The sequence below is a fragment of the Ursus americanus genome, chromosome 17, assembly GCF_024610735.1.
Source record: "Ursus americanus isolate L20-20 chromosome 17, mUrsAme1.1.p, whole genome shotgun sequence".
NCBI lineage: Eukaryota > Metazoa > Chordata > Mammalia > Carnivora > Ursidae > Ursus > Ursus americanus.
Window position 1 is genome coordinate 37,444,634 of NC_142143.1, and position 21,807 is coordinate 37,466,440.

Genomic DNA, 21,807 nt, shown 5'->3' on the forward strand with positions numbered 1-21,807 from the left:
ATAGCGGGAGTTTATGAGTAAGAAAAGTGTGTGTGTAGTTAGTATAAGAGAGCTAAATTTTCTTTTTCTCTATTAGGAAGTCAATAAAGTATGTCTAAAAACGAAGAAATCAAGAAGCTACTGAGGGTTTTAAAATTAATATGATGAATTGTATTAGCAGAAACAGATATAAGAATTCAAAATTTTGGGTAGGGTTTTGGATGTGGGAAGGCCAGGTAGGGGATTGTTGTCTTTTGTAATAATCCTTGCAGTACTAAAGTATTTACCTTCTAAGACTGTACATGTATTATTTTGATTTTAAGAGGGTGAATTGCATATGTTCCAGAAATTTTTGCATTGAAGGAGCAATGGCTATTCCTCAATATCCTACTAATTATTTCAACATAAACAAATCGGCTATTTCACATCATAGCTAATCCACTGCCTGGAAAACATGAAGTAAGACTTAACATTTAGAGTAAGTTTCATCCTGACGTATTACAATGAATCTTTTTATTTGTTAGTAACATCATATTTCCGTTTATTATAAAGGGCAAGTGTATCACCCAAATTAGTTATTTTAGGGCTAGCTCAGTTCTCAACTGGGGAAGATTTTTCCCTCCAGGGAACTTTTGGCAAAGTCACAACTGGGGGTTGGGGGCAACTATTGGAATCTAGTGGCTACAAGCCAAGGATGCTGCTAAACATCCTGCAATGGACAGGACAAGCCCCCAAGAATTACCAAGTCCCCAATGTCAACAGTGCCATGGTTGAGAAACCACGCTCGGAGTCTTTGAGGATTATTTCATCAGAACGCTAAACATAAAGATTGATGATATGCAAACATTTTGCAATTTAGGACTGACTCAGCTAAATACCTTGGTGCGGTGCTGGAAGCAGTCTGCCTGTGAAATACATCTTTGGAAATGAGAATGGTAAGGTAAAGACAAAAGGTATAATAAATGATAACAATAATAATACATAGTGCTTTGTACCTCAATAATCTCTTTCATCCACGGTTCCTAAGGCATTTATAGACTAATAATAACTACTCTGGTTCTCATATACTACCTTTTATCCAGGGATCTCAGGCACCTTCACAACACTCTCACAATGTAGGAAGTATCATTATCCCCATTTTATATGTAAGTAAACAGAGGCACAAAAGTTAAGCAACTTGCCCAAAGCCACAGGAGTCAGTAGTAGCCAATTCCTGAGTCAGAGCCTATTAATACTAAGAGAACAGTCCAAAAGTGCAGTGATAAATTTATGTGGTATAAGCGTTATTCTAGTTCATTTTCTGTCTATAATTTTCTAATTAATATTGTGTATTCAGTACCTTATCTTTTTTTGCCTGCCCTCTCTCCCCGCTACACCCCCTCCCCCACTTCTTAGAGACGAAAAACTGTTTGATATCCTATTAATAAAAAGGACTATGTTTACTGAGTGTCTTCCTTGAACCAAGAACATAGTGTCGATTCTTATAATAGCTTAAAAAATATATGCTGTTGTTGATTTTACAGTAAAGAAGGCTGAGTTTCAGAGAACTTAACACATTGGAGATCTCTCAGCTACTTAATGAACTTGTATTCTGGCACACTGTATCCTCTTTCCGCTGTATCCTGCAGCCCCTCCAACTGAAAATCCTTCGGTAAGTTACAAAGCATTAATGCGAATCTGTTTAATGCCCAACCCTCCTACACACCCCCTTAAAACTCAGAAAACAAAACACTCGAGTGAATCTGTAATTTAAGAATTTCAGGTGGCACGCCCAGGATGGTACCAGCTAGGCTCCGCCTTTGAAACCAATTCCCAAGGAAGGCCTTTAATTTTCTAAGGATTTTTCCAGAGCTCTCTCCCTGCTACCCACATGTTCACCCCAACAGCCAGACCAAAGACGGGAACTGTGTGACTTTCCCTCTGAGAAATAAATAGCATGTGAATCACTTTCTCCCAATCTCATTCTTGTGGCAGGCACACACTGACTGCCCACCCACCATGTGCCACCTGGGCAAAACAGGAATACTAAGTAGGAAGAAAGATTTATGTTAGGTAAGAGTGTGACTCAGGGCTCGCCTACTTTTTTACAAAGTGGTGACCTGGCAATTGTAGCCTGTGACAATGCTGTGCCCTGGCACCACTTGTAATATAGTGAGGTCTGTCTCTTCAGGTGCATGATAGTGGCAGTCCATCCAGCCCTGATCCAGAAATGTCGGATGACTTGCATTTAAGGATAGAAAAATAGAGTCAATCACCGCCCTAGGTCACACCAAATCAGCATCACCGCAGCTACGCAGCTTTGGTATCTTGGTAGGGAGGTTTACTGCTAAATTCACTCTCTGTAAAGGAGACATGTAGAGACAGGGTTAAAAGAACAATTCCAAATAGCATTGGGATGCCAATGCAATACACGGTCAAAATGAGTTTTTCGTTTTCTCTTGCAAGCCTAAAATAGTAGTAAACCCTTGATAGTTCACTGATAATTTAAGCCCCTCCTTCTTTCAGCCCACTCTTTAATCCAGAAACCACAGGCTTTTCTCAGAAGGAAGGGTCTGGGTTGGTTTGTTTCTTTTCTTTTTTTTTTTTCCTTCCAACTCTTCTGTCGGCCACCCTAGTACATCTGAAAAGGGGGCAGCGACCAGGAAAAGTGACGCGCGCGAGTTTTCCCATCCTGGCCAGTCAGGCCTGAATCATCACAACTTCATTGCATTCTCCCCCTCGGCCAGCAGCATTCGAGTTTTTCCCTCGAAGAATATGTCTTGTACTTAAAAGGAAGAGTGGTGGGAGACGGAGAGGCGGAGACCAGGAGCGGGGTGAAGGGCGTGGAGGACTGTCCCGCCCGGAGTCAAAGCTGCCGCGGGGCTCGTCGCCGCGGGGCCTCGAGCCCAGGAAGCGGTGGGACAGGCGGGCGCGGGGCGGGCTGCAGCGGCGGGCCGGACCCGGCGGCGCGCACCTGAGCGCGGGAGGCGGGGCGTCGGCGGGCACGACCCCCCCACTGCGCGCCGCGCCCCTCGCGCGCCGTCTCGGCCCTTTCCGCCCGCGCTTCGGCGCCGCTCGGCTCCCCTCCCGCCCCTCGCTCCCTCCCTCTTTCCCTCCCTCCTGGCCCGGCGGAGCGGTGAGCTCCGGCGGCGAGTTTGCTGTAGCTCCTTCCGCGCCGCCGCGTGGGTTCACCTGGGCGCCCACTCCCGGACCCGCGCCTCGCCCCCTAAAACTCCTCTCAGGTAAGGGGCTGCTCGGGCCGCCCGCGCTCGACCCGCGCACCCGTCGTCCCGACGCGGCTGGACAGCTGGTGTGTGTACGCGTCCCGCCTCCTCAGCGAGCCGCCTAGGGGCTTCGCGCCTCGCCCAGGAATGAAGGTGTTGGTGGCGGGGGCCTTGGGCCGACGGTGGCCGGAGAGAGTGGCAGGAGATGCGACGGGCCGACAGGTGGCGGGGTCTGGCCCTGGTCGCCCGACCGCCGCAGGCGCAGACCCCGGTGGGGATGGGGCGGGCGGGCCGGGGGTGGGGACAGGCCCTTTTCTCCTCCCCTCGAGGGGCGGCGATCGTCCAGGCCCGCCGTGTAGGTGCGTCGGAGAAACTTTGCAGGGTGGGGACTCGCCAGCCACTTGGCGGGGACTGGTCAGCACGCTCTACGGGGGCGGGGGGCTCCGAGGCGGGCCGCGGGGCAGACCCTCCGGCCGGGCGAGGACCTTAACGCTTCCCTTCCCCGCCCCCTTTTGTGTTTCCCCTCAGACCCTCCGGCCGCCGGGGGAACCCGGGCCGCCCCCGCGCCCGGGGGTCGTTCCCTCGCATCCTCCCGGGCTCGGGAAGGCAGAGGAGGCGGCGGCCGGAGCCGGGCTGGGCGGCCTGAGGTGAGAGCCAGGCCGGCCCCGCTGGGAATATGGCGACCGGTGGCTACCGGACCAGCAGCGGCAGCGGCGGCAGCACCACAGACTTCCTGGAGGAGTGGAAGGCGAAGCGCGAGAAGATGCGCGCCAAGCAGAACCCCCCGGGCCCGGCCGCCCCGAGCGGGGGCGGCAGTGACGCGACCGGGAAGCCCCCGGCGGGGGCTCTGGGCACTTCGGCCGCCGCCGCGGCCAACGAGCTCAACAACAACCTCCCGGGCGGCGCAGCCGCACCTGCCGCCCCCGGCTCTGGGGGCGTGAACTGCGCCGTGGGCCCCGCGGCGCTGCCCCGGTCCACCCCGGGCCCCCGGCGGCCCGAGGACGAGCCGCCCCCCACGGCTGTCGCCGCGGTGTCCACCTCGGGGGCACCGCCGGCCCGGAGCGACGAGGAGGAGCGGGACGGCGCCCCGGAGAAGGGCAAGAGCTCGGGCCCCAGTGCCAGGAAAGGCAAGGGGCAAATCGAGAAGAGAAAGCTGCGGGAGAAGCGTCGCTCCACCGGCGTGGTCAACATCCCCGCGGCAGAGGTGAGCGGTTGGGGGCCGCGGGGGGGAGCTCCGCCGGTCCCCGGGCAGCAGAGTTTCCCCACTCAAGCCCGTACTTTTTATCCTTTCGCTGAGTTAGGCAGGCAGAGGTTGATGGAGTTTTACTCTGAACAAATGCTTCCTGGGAAGTTCCCGAAACCCAAAGTAGGACACGTGCTTTTCAGGCTTCCTGGCTGAGGTCTCAGATTCAGGATCCTTCTTTATAGTGGTGGAAAGACAACTGGTGGCTCCCAAACTTGCCCACCTAGAGTTGTTTGTTTTTGCTTAATCAGTTAGAAAAATTGATCAGTGGTGATGACGACATACTAAGTTTAGTTTCCCACGTGTATATCTGAAGTTATCAGATTGTTTATCTCTTTTCTCTTGACAGTGTTTAATAGCACCTGTAAAGAAACGTGGCCTTAGCACTATCCAACACAGCTTTATTTTTCACTGTATCTAAGATAGGATGAATATATCTAAATAAGTATATTACTATTTCATCTATAAACCAGCTTTTGGGAAGAGCCCTCCCCAACACACACACACACACACACACACACACACACACACAGAGTTTATTCTGAGTGATATTTAGGACAATATGAACATTGTAGTAATCCACAATTCTTTTTGTTAAGACGATCTTTCCTCGTATTTAAGTATTTGGCTCTATATATTCTGGAGAACAGTTGTAGGGTTTTTGTTTTTGTTTTGTATTTTTGAGCAGTCTCAACATTCCTGTAGGCAGCAGCATCTTCCTATTAGAGTGAGTGGTGACACATTTTTACTTAGTGTGTAATCGCACCTATCTCTACTCTCAAAAAAAAAAAAAAAATCCTAAACAATTTTGGTTACTTTAATAGAAGTGCACTGGTTTTGGGAAGTGATTACACAACCGTGCTTCACCCAAAGTAGTTGCATCTTTTTCTCATTGGCTCTTTAGATTTTATTTTTTTATTTTTAAAATTTTTTTATTCATGGCTTTCTAATTCATTTAACTTTGATAACCAGTAAATAATTAATAAGAATATACTAACTTTAATTGTGGTTCAAGTAAAAGTATTCACGTAAGTTAGGGTGTGTGTCAAACATACCCAACTTTTAAGTGTTAATATGTTTTCCATACCTGGAAAATTACAGTTTGTCTTTGAAGGATATATTTTTATATGCATGTTTCAGGGAGATTTTTATCAGCCAGCAAAACTGTCCTCTGTGGTTTGCTACTTGCACAAAAGATCTGTTATTCATTAAATTGCTTTAAAAGGAATTCATGAGAGTGGTAATCAAATTTCTAGGTTTTTTTTTTTTTTTTTTTAGTAAAAAATATGAAGATTAAGGGGAAACTAAAGACAAGGCTTTGGAAAAGCTACATTCCTCAACTTTATTTTTAAAAGTAGCTGATGGTCCAAATAAAAGAATTAGTCATTTTCAATCTATTCCTCATTGTTCATCTGACAGGGGTCTTATTTTGGGAAATATCTTGGCAGATGTTAGACTTCATTTTTTGTCTGGCTGCTTGTGCTAGAATTGTTACTTCTCAAGTACCTTTTTTGTTTTTGTTTTTAACAAGGGTAATGTTTACTGGGGAAAATAAGTGTGGTGTATCTTATGAGATCCTAAGACACATCCTTTGTTAATACTCCTGCTTTGGGTTAGAGAACATAGTGCTGAGAATGTAGATGACTGCCCACTACAATTGAGTCTAATACTCTGGAATGTTTTTCGTTTGGGTGTTGGCAACTCCTAAATTTAATCTTCCTTAAAAACAAACAACCCAGGGTACCATTTTTTGTCTGTGGAATTTGAACCTTTTTTATTGAATAGGGAATTGAGGACTGCTTTCTTTTTGTGGTAACTATGGCTCTATCTGTTGCTGTAGGACGCAACAAAACATGGTAATGTTTTGCCTCAGTATCTAATTAGCAGGCATACTTCTTGAGGGCCGCCTCCTCATATTTTCATAAAAACAATTTAAGTTGTTCAGATTATTTTAATAGTGGTAAATATATGACACAAAACTTTAAAGATGGGCCATCTTTATATCTTTAGGTTGTTGTAGGTTGTTTTTTTAGAATTGTGTGCCATTTCTCTTAGAAGTTTCAACATTGAGAATGTTAGTTGCTCTGGAGTTTCTTGTGTAATATAACTTAGCCCTCCTGGTTTAAGAAGTCATATAATATTTTACAAAATTTTCAGGTTTGCAGATATCATAAAAACAAAATCACCAATCTTGTCAGTATTCAAGAGTGGAATTATATATAATGTTGAGAAAGACTTATTTTCAGGCCAAGCTTATATTAAAAGAGTAGCATGTAATTTGTATGCAAAAGCCTATTTTAGTGGTTGATAAACATTAAGTTCCTTCAAGAAGTATTTATTAAACATCTGTGTGACACATTCACTGTGACTTTCATTAACTTATTTTACTAATTATGGAGTATTATAAAATTGTTGTAAAGATAAATCTGACAACAGCTAAAGATACCACAATCAACCAGAAGATAGTTTTAGTGAGGAAGCAAGTCAAAAACTTAAAGTGGTGGATGGGGATGGGAAGCTGGGTGGGATACTGCTTGTGATATCTGTAATAAAAAGTGCAAATATTCAGTTGTTAGTGAGACAAACTTTAGTTCTCATTTACTGAGGTAAAGATTTTTTGGAAAATGTTTCTAAATTTTTACTTTATTTTTTTGGGCAGTAGCCCAAATTGAATAATTTGGATGTGACGTACCTCCTGCCAATAATTTGGTATATGTTTATTAGATCAGTCAGATGTTTATTACATGTCTGTGTTCAAGGCACTATTGTAAGTGCTGTGGAAGAAACAAGAAGAGTAAGGCAGTGTATATTCTCAAGGAGCAGAACTGTAATCCAGGAGGAAGGATAAGGCATAATTATATGAAAAAACTTAAGTACTGAGTTAACAATTGAAAAGCCATCTTCACACAGCAAATTGTTTATTAGAACTATTTTGTGTTTAGGGGCGCCTGACTGACTCAGTTAATCTCAGGGTTGTGAGTTCAAGCCTCACACTGGGTGTGGAGATTACTTTAAAAATCTAAAAAAATATGTATTTTGTGTTTAGAGAAAAAGAGATGATTGGGCTATGAGAAGCTATTGAGGATGAGGGTCTTGAGCTAAGACATTTCTGTAGCTGTGTATTTATACATATATTTACACATACATTTATACATACCTGTTTGTTTAGTATTTTAAGTATCAGAGTGCAGTGGTTCTTAATTGGGGTAGCAAATTAAAATCATGTGAGGATCTTAAAAAAATTCTCCCCATGGAGGATCCCTCCTACATTGTTGGTGGGAATGCAAGTTGGTACAGCCACTCTGGAAAACCGTGTGGAGGTCCCTTAAAAAGTTAAAAATTGAGCTACCCTATGATCCAGCCATTGCACTACTGGGTGTTTACCCCAAAGATACAGACGTAGTGAAGAGAAGGGCCATATGCACCCCAATGTTCATAGCAGCAATGTCCACAATAGCTAAATCGTGGAAGGAGCCGAGATGCCCTGCAACAGATGACTGGATTAAGAAGTTGTGGTCCATATATACAATGGAATATTACTCAGCAATCAGAAAGAATGAGTTCTCAACATTTGCTACAACATGGACGGCACTGGAGGAGATAATGCTAAGTGAAATAAGTCAAGCAGAGAAAGACAACTATCATATGATTTCTCTCATCTATGGAACATAAGAACTAGAATGATCAGTAGGGGAAGAAAGGGATAAAGAAAGGGGGGGTAATCAGAAGGGGGAATGAAACATGAGAGACTATGGACTATGAGAAACAAACTGAGGGCTACAGAGGGGAGGGGGGTGGGGGAATGGGATAGACCGGTGATGGGTAGTAAGGAGGGCACATATTGCATGGTGCACTGGGTGTTATACACAACTAATGAATCATCGAGCCTTACATCGAAAACCGGGGATGTACTGTATGGTGACTAACATAATATAATAAAAAATCATTATTAATAAAAAAAATAAAAAAAAAAATTCTCCCCATGGAGAATACTTGCTCTCTCCCTCCCTGACCCCCTTTTGATTTAATGGGTCTGGGATGGATCCCAGGCATTAATATTTTGATAAACTTCGCATGTGATTCTACAGTGAGTCAGAGTTAAGAACTATTGGGCTGCAGTCTGGGGATACGGAAATGAATAGGACTCAGGCCTTGTCCACAGGGCCTCTCAAGTAATATAGGGAACTGGGTAAAGTACAGTGTTAAGTCCTGAGCGGGGTACCTAACTTGAGGAGGGGGATAGTTGAGGAAGGATTGCTAGGCAGTACCACTCCTGTTTTCAGAGTGCTTGTGAAGTTATTGCCATTTAATAGGTTTGCAAGAGGGGTTAACAGAGATGGTTACCCTAGGAAATATAATAATTCAATAGGTCAAGTTCAACTGGCACTGAAGTTTTGATTTAAATATAAAGTTAACATATATTGTAACTTACTGTTTTCGTAGTGGTTGGCTAGAGTGCTTTATGTGTTGTTTTAATTAATGCTCACAGCAATCCCATGTGGTAGTTATAGTTTCTCTTTTTATCCTCATTTCTAGAAGAGAAAATGGAGGCTTGGAGAATTTAAAATGACTCAGGATCACGTGGAAAGTGAATAAGTGGTAGAGCAATTCTTAATCTTGGGGCCATGAATTCAAGCTCCCTATATTGAATGTGAAGTGTACTTAAAATAAAATTAAAAGTTTAAAAAATTAAAAAAAGAATTAACCTACTTTGCATTATTTAGCTTATTTCCCTATAACTTTTTATTTTTCTCTGTAACTTTTTATTAGAGTTTATCTTAAATAATTTAAACATCTGAACGGGAAAATAGTAAAAGGAACTGAATAGAAGTTAAGGTTAAATTTGTCAGCTCAGAGATTGCTTCTGACTCTCTAATTTACAGTTTGCTTGGGAAAATTTCGAACACCAGGCTAGAAGTCAGAAAATGTGAATCTTTGTTTTTCCTTAAGTGATATGTTGTTTTTCTGTCAAGATGGGGTTAAACACCTACCTTATAATTTGAAGGAGCATATGATGTATAGAAAGCATAAGTGAGCACAATTTTAAGTCATAATTATTTAGCATATTACTGAACATTATGTAGGACAAGTTCTACTTAATAAACCATGTAAATCCAGGTAGATTAAGAAATGCCTTTCGGTATGCCCAGTATGTTCCAGACTGTCTACCTTTCTATGTGATGAGTCAGAAGAGGAACTAATAGTGACTCAGGGTTGGGGAAAATTGAACTTGTGAATAGGGTAGATATAGCATACACAATAAGACTGCTTAATAAGATATTAAGCCCAACTTTCCTAAATGTTTGAACTCATTGGTAAAGTAAATTGAAATTTTAATATTGTCAGGATTTGTAATGAATTGTCTAAGCTGAGATGCCTTTTTCTATAAAAATAATTATGTAATTAAAGTAGATGACATTTATGGTGTGCTTATTATGTGCTAGGCACTGTTCTGAGCACTTCACATGTATTGGTGCATTTAATTCTCACCACGACCCTATGGGAAGATGGAGAGCAAGTAAGTTGCTTACTTGCCTCAGGTCCCATGTGTGGTATGAAGTAGAGTAGAGATAGTCTGCCTTTAAAGCTTGGTGCTTAATAACCCTCTTATTATATTTCAGTGTATTACATACTATATACCTAGTTTAAGAAAGACAAAGATTATTTTAGTAGTAAACTAGAAGATGCTAACATATGACTATAGAATTTAAAAATAGCTCTATAATAAAAGGCAGATAAAGTGGGACTTTATTAGAAAAACTTGAGAGCAAATAAACAGTGACATTAAAATTCTTATTTAAAATCACTATCAGTCTAGTAGCTTTATTTATGCTCTTTATTATTTCTACATTGGTTTTTAGCACCTGTGATATAGGACAGAAAATAATTATGCTGTTTAATAGCAAGGCTAATATATGTCTTAGAAGTTGAAAATGTTTGAAATTTTCTGAGTGCTTTTTTCTTTTTAAAAATTGAGATATAATTCATAGATCATAAAATTAATCCTTTAATTTATTCAGTTCAATGGTTTTTAGTGTATTCACAAAGTTGTGCTCTAAGTGCTTTTATATTTTCATCTTAATTTTTCATTATGTTTTTAGAACCTGTGGTACCTAAGTTTTAGCTTCCGACCCTATAAAATGCAGCAGTATTCAAGTAATTCAATATCAGCTTTTCCTGCATCTCACAGAGAAAATGAAATTATGGTAGAATTTTCTCAGTGTTCTGTTTCTTAAAATACCTACTACCATTTGTTCATATAGGAGTTTAGTATAAGAGGTATTTAATTTAACTGAATGGAAAATTTTAAATAAATATAAAAGTTTTTAAAAATTAAAATTTTAAATAAATGTAAAATATTTTAAAATTTAAAATTTTACATATCTTTCAAGGAGATCTGCAAAGCTCTACTATCTAAACATTTGGGAACTTTAATTCAAAGTAAAAATGGAGTTTTAAACCACCTAAAATCTTAGTCACGTTACTTCAGTCAGTATCTTAAAAGATGTGGCTTGGGGGTGTGGTGTGTCACCTGTGTTGTTTATATGAAATGGAGATTTCTGGGATCTACCTCATTCTGGGGAGAGGGAGGGATTACTGAGACTGCAGAGTCTTAACATGTTCTTGAGTGATTCTGGTACACCCTAAAGTTTGGGAAGACTGACTTAAATGCCCTGTTTAATGTTTATTGATCTGTCAAATGAAATTGATGCTGATAATCTAACAGGATTATTACATGAATCAAATGAAATGGTGTTGGTGTAAATGTTCTAAAAATGATAAAGTGGTAAATTATAGTTACTGTGTGGTTGTATTGATAACTGGTTGTTGATGCCTAATGGAAATTTCTTATTGAGATGTTGAAAATTCTTTTTTTTCCTTCTAATTAAGAACTTCATAAACATTTTAACAAAGACAACTTGAACTACTTGGAAATTCAAAGCACCTTAAACATTTATGTAATATACAGTTAGTGTAAAATGTTGCATCTGCGTTGCTTGCTTGTTTTGAATTTGTTAGAAGCCTAGACTACAGGAAAACAACAAACTCTACTTAATTTGACCTTTCATTCATTTTTTTTCATTTTTACATATCTCTAAGTGAAAGTGTATAATTGTGTTTCTAAATGTATTTAATAATTAGTGGTTCAAACTCTTAAAACGGGTTTTGTCCATCTTATTCAAAATATTCCCAACTGCATGATTTTTTCTTTTGTTTACTTTATTAAAATAATCACATATTAAATCTGTAGGCATTCTTAGCTAGCCAATTGATTCTTAAAATATCTGGTTATTGCTAAGGGAACTTTCAGTTTAAATCTTAGGCATTTGTGTTTATAGCCATGTACCTACTGTATAGAATCAAGCCTTAGCCCTCTATCATATTCTTCTTGGGTTACTTAAAAATATACTAGGCACCATGTCTGAATGAAATTGTAAGAACATTTAGTTTCTAAAAGCAGCAAAATTATATATCTTAAAAGGTAGAAACTGCTCCAGTGAGTTCAAAACCTAGGATGTGAAATGAATATATTTCACATAATATAATGTAATATAATGAAATGAATATATTTCAGATAATATTTATTTATTCTGTGATAGTCTTTAGAAAATTCCTTCACCAAATTCTGTAGGTCACAGTGTAGTTTTCAATCATAGTTTTATTTATTTTATATACTTGAAATTTTTTTAAGTAGTCTTTTGTATTCTGAAGGCATTTTGTTAGGGTTTTGCTGAAATGAATAGAAAGGAGAGAATTTATGTTGCAGATTACGTTTCTGTGATAGTTCAAGTTTTGTTTGCATATTCTTTATATAAGCTCTAGGGGACTAGCTGAATAAGAAATAAAAATAATACAGTTTGAAATACAGAATGAAAACATGTTTTATAATAAAATTAACTTTAAAAGATACTATTTAATATTAAGCTTATGGGCATAAAAGTGAAATTTGCAAGTTACACAAAATATGAAATGGCTTTCTATTGCTTTTGGAATTTTTTGCAGAATATTTTTAGCAGTACTTTAAAAAAGAGTGGAAATCTTAGTTTGAAGAACAATATTAACATTCAGAAGATGGTACTTGAGGAATAAAAAGTAAGATTATATTAGCTGCAATAGTCAAAGAAGTTGGGTTTCAAATTTCTGGCGAGACTTTCTGATATTCTGTAGTGCAAGCAAAAGTTGATTCACACCATACTTACATAATCTTAATTTTTTCTGCTGGTAAAAGTAATGTGTTTAAAAAAAAGGAGGGGGGATGTGTTCATTGTAGTTCCCTTGTAGAAATACAGGAAAAGATAGAGAAACATCACCTGTTATCTTATTCATATAAATATTTGTTTCTGATGTCTACATAGGAAATGGAACCACACTATCCAAATTTTATGCGCATTTAGTAGTCATTCATCATGAGTATTTTTATGGTGGTGGTCTTTAAAAATAAGGATGGATTTTTAAAAAATTAGTTTCAGGTATGCAATATGGGGCTTTCTTTGTGGTAAAATACTAATAACATTTTTAACTGCTTTTGAGTGTACATTCAGTTGTATTAAATATATTTGCATTATTGCGATCATTATCACTATCTATCCCATTACTCTTTTCATGTTGTAAAACTGAAACTCTTCCTGTTAAACAATAACTCCCCATTCTACCTACCTAGCCCCTGGCAACTACCATTATACTTTCTGTCTTTAGGGATGGATATATTTGTGTTATTTGATATTAAAATACTTGAGCATTATTACTTCATTGGTAAAGGACTCTACTGCTTCTTTGCCCTATTATGTAGCTGATTGGCAGGAAAGTAAGTTGTTTTAAGATAAACAGATATGTATTTTTTTTCTTTTCATGTAATGTGTTTCCTGAAGCATTCTTCAAGACAAGTGTTTGAGTCTTCAAAATACCTCACAGGTACTAGGACCTTCCGATAATTGTGAGGGATGCCCAATTATTTTTTTAAGATTTATTTATTTGAGAGAGAAGGCAGAGGGTGGGGGAGAGAAAGAATCCTCAAGTGAACTCCCAGCTGAGCATGGAGCCTGACACAGGGCTCGATCCCAGGACCCTGAGATATGACCTGAGCTGAAATCAAGAGTTGGACGCTTAACTGACTAAGCCACCCAGGTGCCCCATGCCCCCCCCCTTTTTTTAACCTCCTCTGTAGCCTTTGATTTCAGTGGGAAATTGGTGATCAAAGCTGCAATAATTATAAGTGTGTGTAAGTTATAATTCACCATAAAAGTTCCTAATCAGACATGCAAAATCACAGGATGAAAACTACAGGACATAAGGAAAAATGGAGTTTAGGGGCATAACACTCAGAAATTTTGTGACAGAAAGATAGAAACATAATAAAGACTAGCACAATTTTACACGTTAGATGGTTAAGAAATACATAAATACTACAATAGATATGACACTTGACCTTGAAAAAGACCAGAATTTTCTTATAGAAGTGGGTGTCAAAAGGGTGGTAATTTGTGAAGCATTGGAAGAAGGGTTATCTGAAATTGGACTGAAACTGTGATACCAGATGTGGATGGGTGGGACTTATAATATGAGTGAGCTGGCAGATGTTTGAGATGTGTGTGTTGTGTGTCGTTCTGCGTGACCGGGTTGCGTTTTCTGTGCTTACCTGCTGTTTTAATAGTGCATAAGCAGATGCAAAATTTGTATTTTGCTCAACTTGCTCCCTAATATATCAGTTACGTTGGAACAAATTCAGTTTTCTAAAAAAAAATATTGTAGTGTATATGTATATACCCATATGTATACATCTCTTTATATGTTTATGTGCACATGCACATTCATCTATCCAAAATATGTGAAACAGTGGCTTGAGAAGATCAAGTAATGAGATGGAGAAAGGACTAGGGAGCTGATGTGACTAGAGATAAGAATACTCATTTAAAAATGAATATACTAATACTGATTGCTAGGGCAATGGCAGTTAGAAAAAGAAAGGGATAGATGGATTAAGAAGTATTTCATTGGTATTAGAAAATTATGTAACAATGTTTTGAGCTGGAAAATTCCTCTTCAACCTTCCTACCTCTAGATGAGCGTAGCACACACTACCCTCCTGCCCCCCCCCCCAGGGCTACCTGTACCCTGATTCCTATCTAAATCTTGCTTATTGTTTTCCTTCTTTCTTAAATACTTGGCCCTTCCCTGTTGGCTTATCTTGCCATGAAGAAATGTTCCCCTAATTCTGCTTCACTTTCGACTTAACTTTTCTTAATTGCTCAACTTGCAGGTATTGTTTTCACCCGCTTACTCCCATTTCATTGCTCATTTCCTGCTACCTAATTGCAATTGATCTCTACAAGGTTGCTTGTGGCCTCCTAATGGCCAAATGAGATAGCTTCTTTTCTGCTTTCAGCCTATTTGACTTCTCTGTAGCATTTGCCCTTGTCATTTCTTCCTTGGATGCTACCGCATTTTTGTTAGATTCTTTTTTACTTGGTTTACTCAGAAACATTTGAGTGCCTGCTTTGTGCCCCAAGCTCAGTGCTAGATGATACAAAGATGAATTACATACTCACCACACCAGTCTTTAAGGAACTTTCAGTCTTCTCTCAGAGAAAAAGATGTTTTAGTTCAGGCTGCCATAACAGAATACCATAGACTGGGTGGCTTACAACAACAGAAATTTATTCTCACAGTTCTGAAGGCTGTGAAGACCAAGGCAGCAACAGAATTGGTGTCTGGTGAGAACCTGCTTCCTGGTTCACTCTGTCCTCACATGGTGGTGGAAGGGGGGGGTGAGAGATATTTGGGATCTCTTTTATCAGGGCACTAATCCCATTCGTGAGGGGCCCCATCCTTAGGACCTAATCTCCTCCCAAGGGACCCACCTTTTAATACTATAATATTGGGGGTTAGGATCTGAACATAGGAATTTTGGGGGAGACACAAATACTCTGTTCATAACAGATAAATGGAATTTGGTATAATGAGAACTATAACGGAGAAAAGAAAAGAGTACCGAACTAGCTCAGAAAAGGGAGCCATCAGTTACATGAGGAGTCAAGGAGGGCTTTACATAAGATAAAGTAGTATTGAGCCCTGTGTCTTGACTGATACGAAGGATTTCCCAAATGAAGAGGGGAGATTCGGTAACATTCTGTGTAGAGGAAATAGCATTTGTGGAGGCACAAAGCCAGGAAATAGTAGCATTCTATTACAAATAGACCTCCTGTGCCATACCTCCTGTGTGCCCAGCATTGTGCTGGGGGATTTCCATGTGTTCTCATCTTCACATTTATTCACAAGGTAGATTTTTAAAATATATTCCACATTTTACAAGATGCCTCAAAGAAGTTGTGACTTGCCTAAAGGCCATACTGACAGAACTTGGATTTGACTCCAGGTTTGTTAGGGTGCCAGTGCACACACATTGGTTATCATTGTTGTGAAGAGGGAGGGATATGTTCTAACAGAGGAAACTTTGATGTGCGGAGAATTCTCGGTGGGGAATGAATGGAGAACAGCTGAAGAGGAGTAATATGGACCAATTGTGATGGATCTGAATGTCTTGCCAAGGAATTCAGACTTTATTCTGCTGTTCTCTGTTAGTATTGTTGGCTGGGTATTTCCTTCCTCTGTCGATACCTGTATATCCAGTAACCCTGACAAATTCTGGAATGGAAAACTTTTGTCTGTGTAATTTGAAGTCGCTAAGAGGATCTTTTTGTTTGGAGACAGGTATCTGTTCAAGAATAATAAACAATGCAAAAGCATGTAAAAATTATATGCATATAATAGAATAAATAAATCCAAATTTCCATGTGGGTTAAAAAGAGATGAGAGGATAGCTTCTAAACAAAGTTGTGCCCAAGTAATTCTTTTTATTACAAAAATAACTGTACTGTAGATAGATTTGGGAATGACATTTTTATTGGAGTAGGATGAAGTGGATTAAATTGCCAGATTCTGTACAGTTATCATGAAGAAGTTTATAGTTTAATATTGTCTTGGGGTTTAGACGTGGCCCTGTACTTGATATAAAAGGTGGTGTTTTTTCCATTCCCACATTCTTCCGGTTGATCTTGCGATACAGATGCTTGGGATACAGGCACTAAGGGTGAGCATTGCCTTTGAATCTTTTCTCACATGTTAATTGTTCAACTTCCACAGATGTTCCCTGCCTGCCCCCTTCATCCCTTCTGCCCTCTGTTATCTTAGAAGGAAGTCAAGTGCTTCTCCAAACCATGTTTCGGGAATAGTGTTTATTTATTTTTGGTGATGCAAAGGTAATGCCCACTTATTTGTAAAAAATTAGAAATAAAATGAGCAAAAACAGGATTGTGTCAAGATCAGCTATAGATTACTATATCAATTTGACATGCTTTTCCATTTTTATTTTTATGCAATGGGATTATATTCTGTGTACATTTTTAGAGACAATTAAATATGAACTATCATTCAGCATGGCCAATAATAATATTATTTCCTTTTATTTGAAAGTGATGTTAATTGCTGCATATTTTTTATTTCATAAACATAATTCCTGCTGTCCAATGGTAACTCTTTATAGTTTTGGCATGTAATTCTTGAATATATTTTTAGGCATACACATAAAAATATATATCCAGAAATTTAATCATTCTACAAATGCTACTAAACCTTTTTGTTTTCAGTATCTCATGAACATCTTTGTATGCCAGCAAATATATACCTGTGTTATTATTTTTTTAAAGTTTATTTGTATTTTTTAGTAATCTCTACACCCAGTGTGGGGCTTGAACTCACAATCCTGAGATCGAGAATCATGTGTTCTGATTGAGCCAGACAGGTGCCCACTGTTTTTTTGTTATTCTTAATGACTATAGAATATTTCATAATTGGGATGTTCCGATAAGGCTACAATACATTTACTATAGTCTTAGTACATTATTTTATTTTATTTATTTTAATTTTTCAGTCTCACTGCATATTACATGTTAGACACTGAAGTAGGCCTTTTGGGCATTTGAATTGCCATAATCTCTTTTGTTACCAGCACTCAGGATTTGAATGAATTGTAGTTCATCATTTTGTCCTTGAGCAGTTTATAATCTAATTTGGAGAAATAAGATTATATAAGATAATTTTGAAACATTAAAAGGAAATGTATAATAAAGTGTTAAATGTTATGCCATGCTGTCAGTACAGAGAGGTGAGAGATCCCTAGAGAACTGAATGGTCCAGGAAGTTTCATGGAGGGAGTATGAGATTTGAGTTGATTTTGAGGGACTATAAGAAGTGGACACATAAAGAGCAGAGTCACTATTTCAGACTGAGAGAGTAAGGTAGGTAGAGTTACAAAGGTGAGAGTTAGCAACCTGATTGGAATAAAGGGTTTATATTAGGAAATAATAATAGAGAAATTAAGGAGCAGAATTGTGAAGGATCTTAAAAACTGGACTGAAAATTTTAGGCTTATTGTGTCAGCCTATAGGAGAATCTTGAGCAGGATCTGTTCATATTTGTGACACCAGGATTTTAACAGGATCAGCTGGGCAGGAGTGTGTAGAATAGGTTAGAGGAAAGGGAGAACATAAATTAGGAGATGAATTGGGTGGTTGTCATACACCAGGGGGGAGACATTGTATGTGAAATCATTAGAACACTGTAGTAGAATATAGTTCATTAACATTCTCAGTTTTATGTCTTGTTTAATTGACTGTTACTGTCTTCAGTTGGAGGAGGAGCTTAGGGGAGCTTATTATGAGTCACATGATAATTTCAAAGGTAATAATTAAACCAGAAATCACTTATACTACAAACTGGCTTTTAGAATATTTTATTATTTTGATTATAAGTGAAAAGAAAGGCATTTGTCACTCAGGATAAGGAAGCCATGTTAATAAATAGATAACATTTGCATGCTTACTGGGCCTGGCCCTATTCTAAGCTCTTTATGGGTATGAACTCACTACATTTTTATTTTTATTTATTTATTTATTTACTTATTTATAAAAGATTTTATTTATTTATTTGATAGAGAGCAAGAGAGCACACAAGCAAGGGGAGCAGCAGGCAGTTGGAGAGGGAGAAGCAGGCTCTGAGTAGAGAGCCCCATGTGGGGATTGATCCCAGGACCCTGGGATCATGACCTGAGCTGAAGGCAAATGCTTAACCAACTGAACCACCCAGGTGCCCCTGAACTCACTAAATTTTTAGAAAAACTCGAGGAAGGTCAGTGCTATTCCTGTTTTACAGATGAGGAAAGTGAAGTATGGGATGATAAGCCATACTGAATTTCTGATTTGAAGAATTAGATGGCAACTTTGCCTCTTGATCCTCCCCCCCCCGCCCCGTGGTTTCACGCTTACAGTGGGGGCAGTATCACCCCTTTTTTTTTTTCCTAAAGATTTTATTTATTTGAGAAAGAGAGCAAGAGCACAAGAAGGCAGAGCAGCAGGCAGAAGGAGAGGGAGAAGCAGGCTCCCCGATAAGATGGGAGCAGGACGTCGCGCTCGATCCCTGGGATCATGACTGGAGCCGAAGGCAGAAGCTTAACCGACTGAGCCACCCAGGCGCCCCAGGGCAGTATTACCTTTTAGCATTAGCTTGAGCAAAGTTGACATCCTTATATTTAACTTGCTTTGAGGTTTTTATTTTATTTTATTTATTTAAAGATTTTATTTATTTGTCAGAGAAAGAGAGAGAACACAAGCAAGGGCTGCAGCAGGCCGAAGGCGAGGGAGGAGCAGACTCCTCCCTGAGCAAGGATCCCGATGCGGGTCTGGATCCTAGGACCCTGGGATCATGACCTGAGCCAAAAGTAGATGCTTAACCAACTTAGCCACCCAGGTGTCCCATCTTTCAGGTTTTTAATTAAGTATTTTAAGAGATTTTTTTTCTCTTTCCTGCTTACTTTGAGGTAAAAGCTACATGTGAAAGTCAGAGGCATAGCAAAAGGTTTGGAAAGATATCCATGCACTGGTTAACAATGATTATCTCTGGATGGTTGAATTAAGAAGATTTTTGTTGTTGGAATAGTCTTTGTGTAATCTTTCTTGTTGAGATTTTCTTCATGACCTAAGGCATGGGAAATTTCTGTAGATATCCCAGGGGTATTAGAAAAGATTGTGTATTTTCTGGGTATAGAATTCTAAATATTTTCTGTTAAGCCAGTCTCCCAAATGATGTTTCAAATCATTTAACCTTACTTATTTCTGGCTTGATCTGTTGTTTCTTAGAAGATATACTGATATTTACTGCTGTTGGCTTGTCAATTTCTCCTTGAACTTTGACAGAATTACATCTTATAAGCAGAAGGTTAATAGTGGAAAAATACATACTATAAAATCTCAATTTTCAAACACATAGTAGTGGGATACAGGTATTATAATTGGTAGTTTGGTTTGATGTTTCTTTTTTTTTTTTTTAAAGATTTTATTTATTTAGAGAGAGCATGGGTGGGGGGAGGGGCAGAGGGGGAGGGAAAGAGAGAATCTCAAGCAGACTCCATGACAAGCGCTGAGCCGGACGTGGGGCCTAATTCCATGACCCTGAGATCATGACCCAAGTGTAAACCAGGAGTTAGATGATAACTGACTGAGCCACCCAGACATCCCTGATGTGACTTTCAAAGCTCTTCTCTGGATCATTTGAACCACTTATATTAATTTATAGTAACATGTTGGAGCAGTTTTAGGTTTATAGAAAAATTGAGTAGAAAGTAGAGACTCCCCATATTCTACCTCATACCCCAGTTTCCCTATTAACGTCTTGCATTGATGTGGTGGTATATTTGTTATAACTGATGAACCAGTATTAACTACAGTTGATAGTTGACATTAGATTTCACTGTACACTTTTTTGGGGTTTTTTTTGAATGTGTAATGTCAATGTATCTACCATTACGGTATCGTAAGGAATAGTTTCATTGCCCTAAAAATCATCTGTGCTGTACCCGTTCATACTTCCTTCCCTCCCTGGTAACTTCTGATCTTTTTACTGTCTATAGTATTGCCTTTTCCAAAATGTCATATGGTTGGAATTCTACCGAATAAAGCCTTTATAGACTGGCTACTTTTCATTTTAGCAGCATACATTTAAGGTTCTAACATTTCATGATTTGAATTGATTGAATTGAGAAAAGAGACTTCAGTTACATTTCTCAACACTTCACTTTGCTGATTTCAAGTCCTGTGTTTCTAGCATCTTTCCTTTGTCAGTGAAATTTATCCACATCATTCTCGCAGAGAAGGGATTCAGTTTTGAGATTGGTGAAATAGGGGTGCCTGGGTGGCTAAGTCAGTTAATTATCTGCCTTTGGCTCAAGTCATGGTCCCAGGATCTTGGGATTGAGCCCCGCGTGGGGCTGGCTGCCTGCTCATTGGGGAGGCTGCTTCTCCCTCTCCCTCTGCTTTCTGTTTCCCCTGCTTGTGCTCTCTCTCTTTCTGTCAAATAAGTAAATAAATCTTAAAAAAAAAGATTGGTGGACTAATTTAGATGGTAAACTGATTAGAGAAAAGAGATTTCAGTTACATTTCTCAAGACTTTGCTGATTTCAAGTTTAAAAGTGCAAACACAGGGGTGCTGGATTGCCTGGGTGTCTCAGTCAGTTGAGCGTCTGACTCTTGGGCTCAGGTCATGATCTCAGGGTCCTGAGATGCATCTCCGCCCTCAGCAGGGAGTCGGTTTGGGGTTCCCTGCGTCTCTCTCTTCCTCCTCCTCTGCCGCTCGCCCTGCTTGCTCTTGCTTTCTCTGTGTCTCTAAAATAAACAAATCTTTAAAAGCATGAACACAAAACAACTTCAGGCTATAGCTAGTTTTGAAGTGAATATCTGGAATGAATATCTGTAATTTTTTTTCAACTTAGTTTTGCTTGAGAGTTTACTTATTTTAGTATTGTCAATATTTAGCTCATTGCTTGCTATGTACAAGTAAGAATGTTTATTAAGAATGTGGCACGGATGTCTTGATTGATGAGTGATTTCATTTATAAATTGTGTTTTCTCCTAGATTCCTGCTCTAACGTCACAAAATCTTGAGGTAGACTTAAAATTGGAGTTCAACCTATGATAGACATTTTTTATTGTGAACTATAGTTTTTAGTATGATTATTCATTCGAATAAATATTTGAACATAAATACTAGAAAATCACTGCCAAACATTTTGTTTGGGCATAAGAAAGAGTCAGTCATAGTAATTGCTGTTATCTTGATGTTTTGCAGATTACTCCCTTTGCAACATTTGCATCTCAGGAACACCCCCCCCCCGTTTTTTTAAATGTAAAATGGAATTTTTCTCAGACGAATTTTCGTTCTTACTAATTGGAATTTTTGGTTCAAGAAAAAAATTTATAATAATTTATAGTATCACATAAGATGGGTATTTTAATGTTAAGGTGTTTCATCCATTTAATTTAATTTTGGTTCTAG

At 39.2% G+C, this 21,807-nt stretch overlaps 1 protein-coding gene and 1 pseudogene across 3 annotated transcripts in view; both read left to right on the forward strand.

Annotated features, from left to right (window-relative positions):
* The first annotated feature begins 3,548 nt into the window (after positions 1-3,548).
* Positions 3,549-21,807, forward strand: part of PAWR (pro-apoptotic WT1 regulator) — a 123,155-nt gene continuing 104,896 nt past the window's right edge. For all 3 annotated transcript variants that reach the window (XM_045780109.2, XM_087868915.1, XM_045780110.2), the window contains exon 1: positions 3,549-4,386. In XM_045780109.2, coding sequence (XP_045636065.1) covers positions 3,859-4,386 — 528 coding nt within the window. In that variant the 5' untranslated portion in view covers positions 3,549-3,858. The remainder of the gene's footprint in view (positions 4,387-21,807) is intronic.
* The window catches only part of LOC148108662 (cytochrome c oxidase subunit 5A, mitochondrial pseudogene), a 71,152-nt pseudogene continuing 53,842 nt past the window's right edge, over positions 4,498-21,807 (forward strand).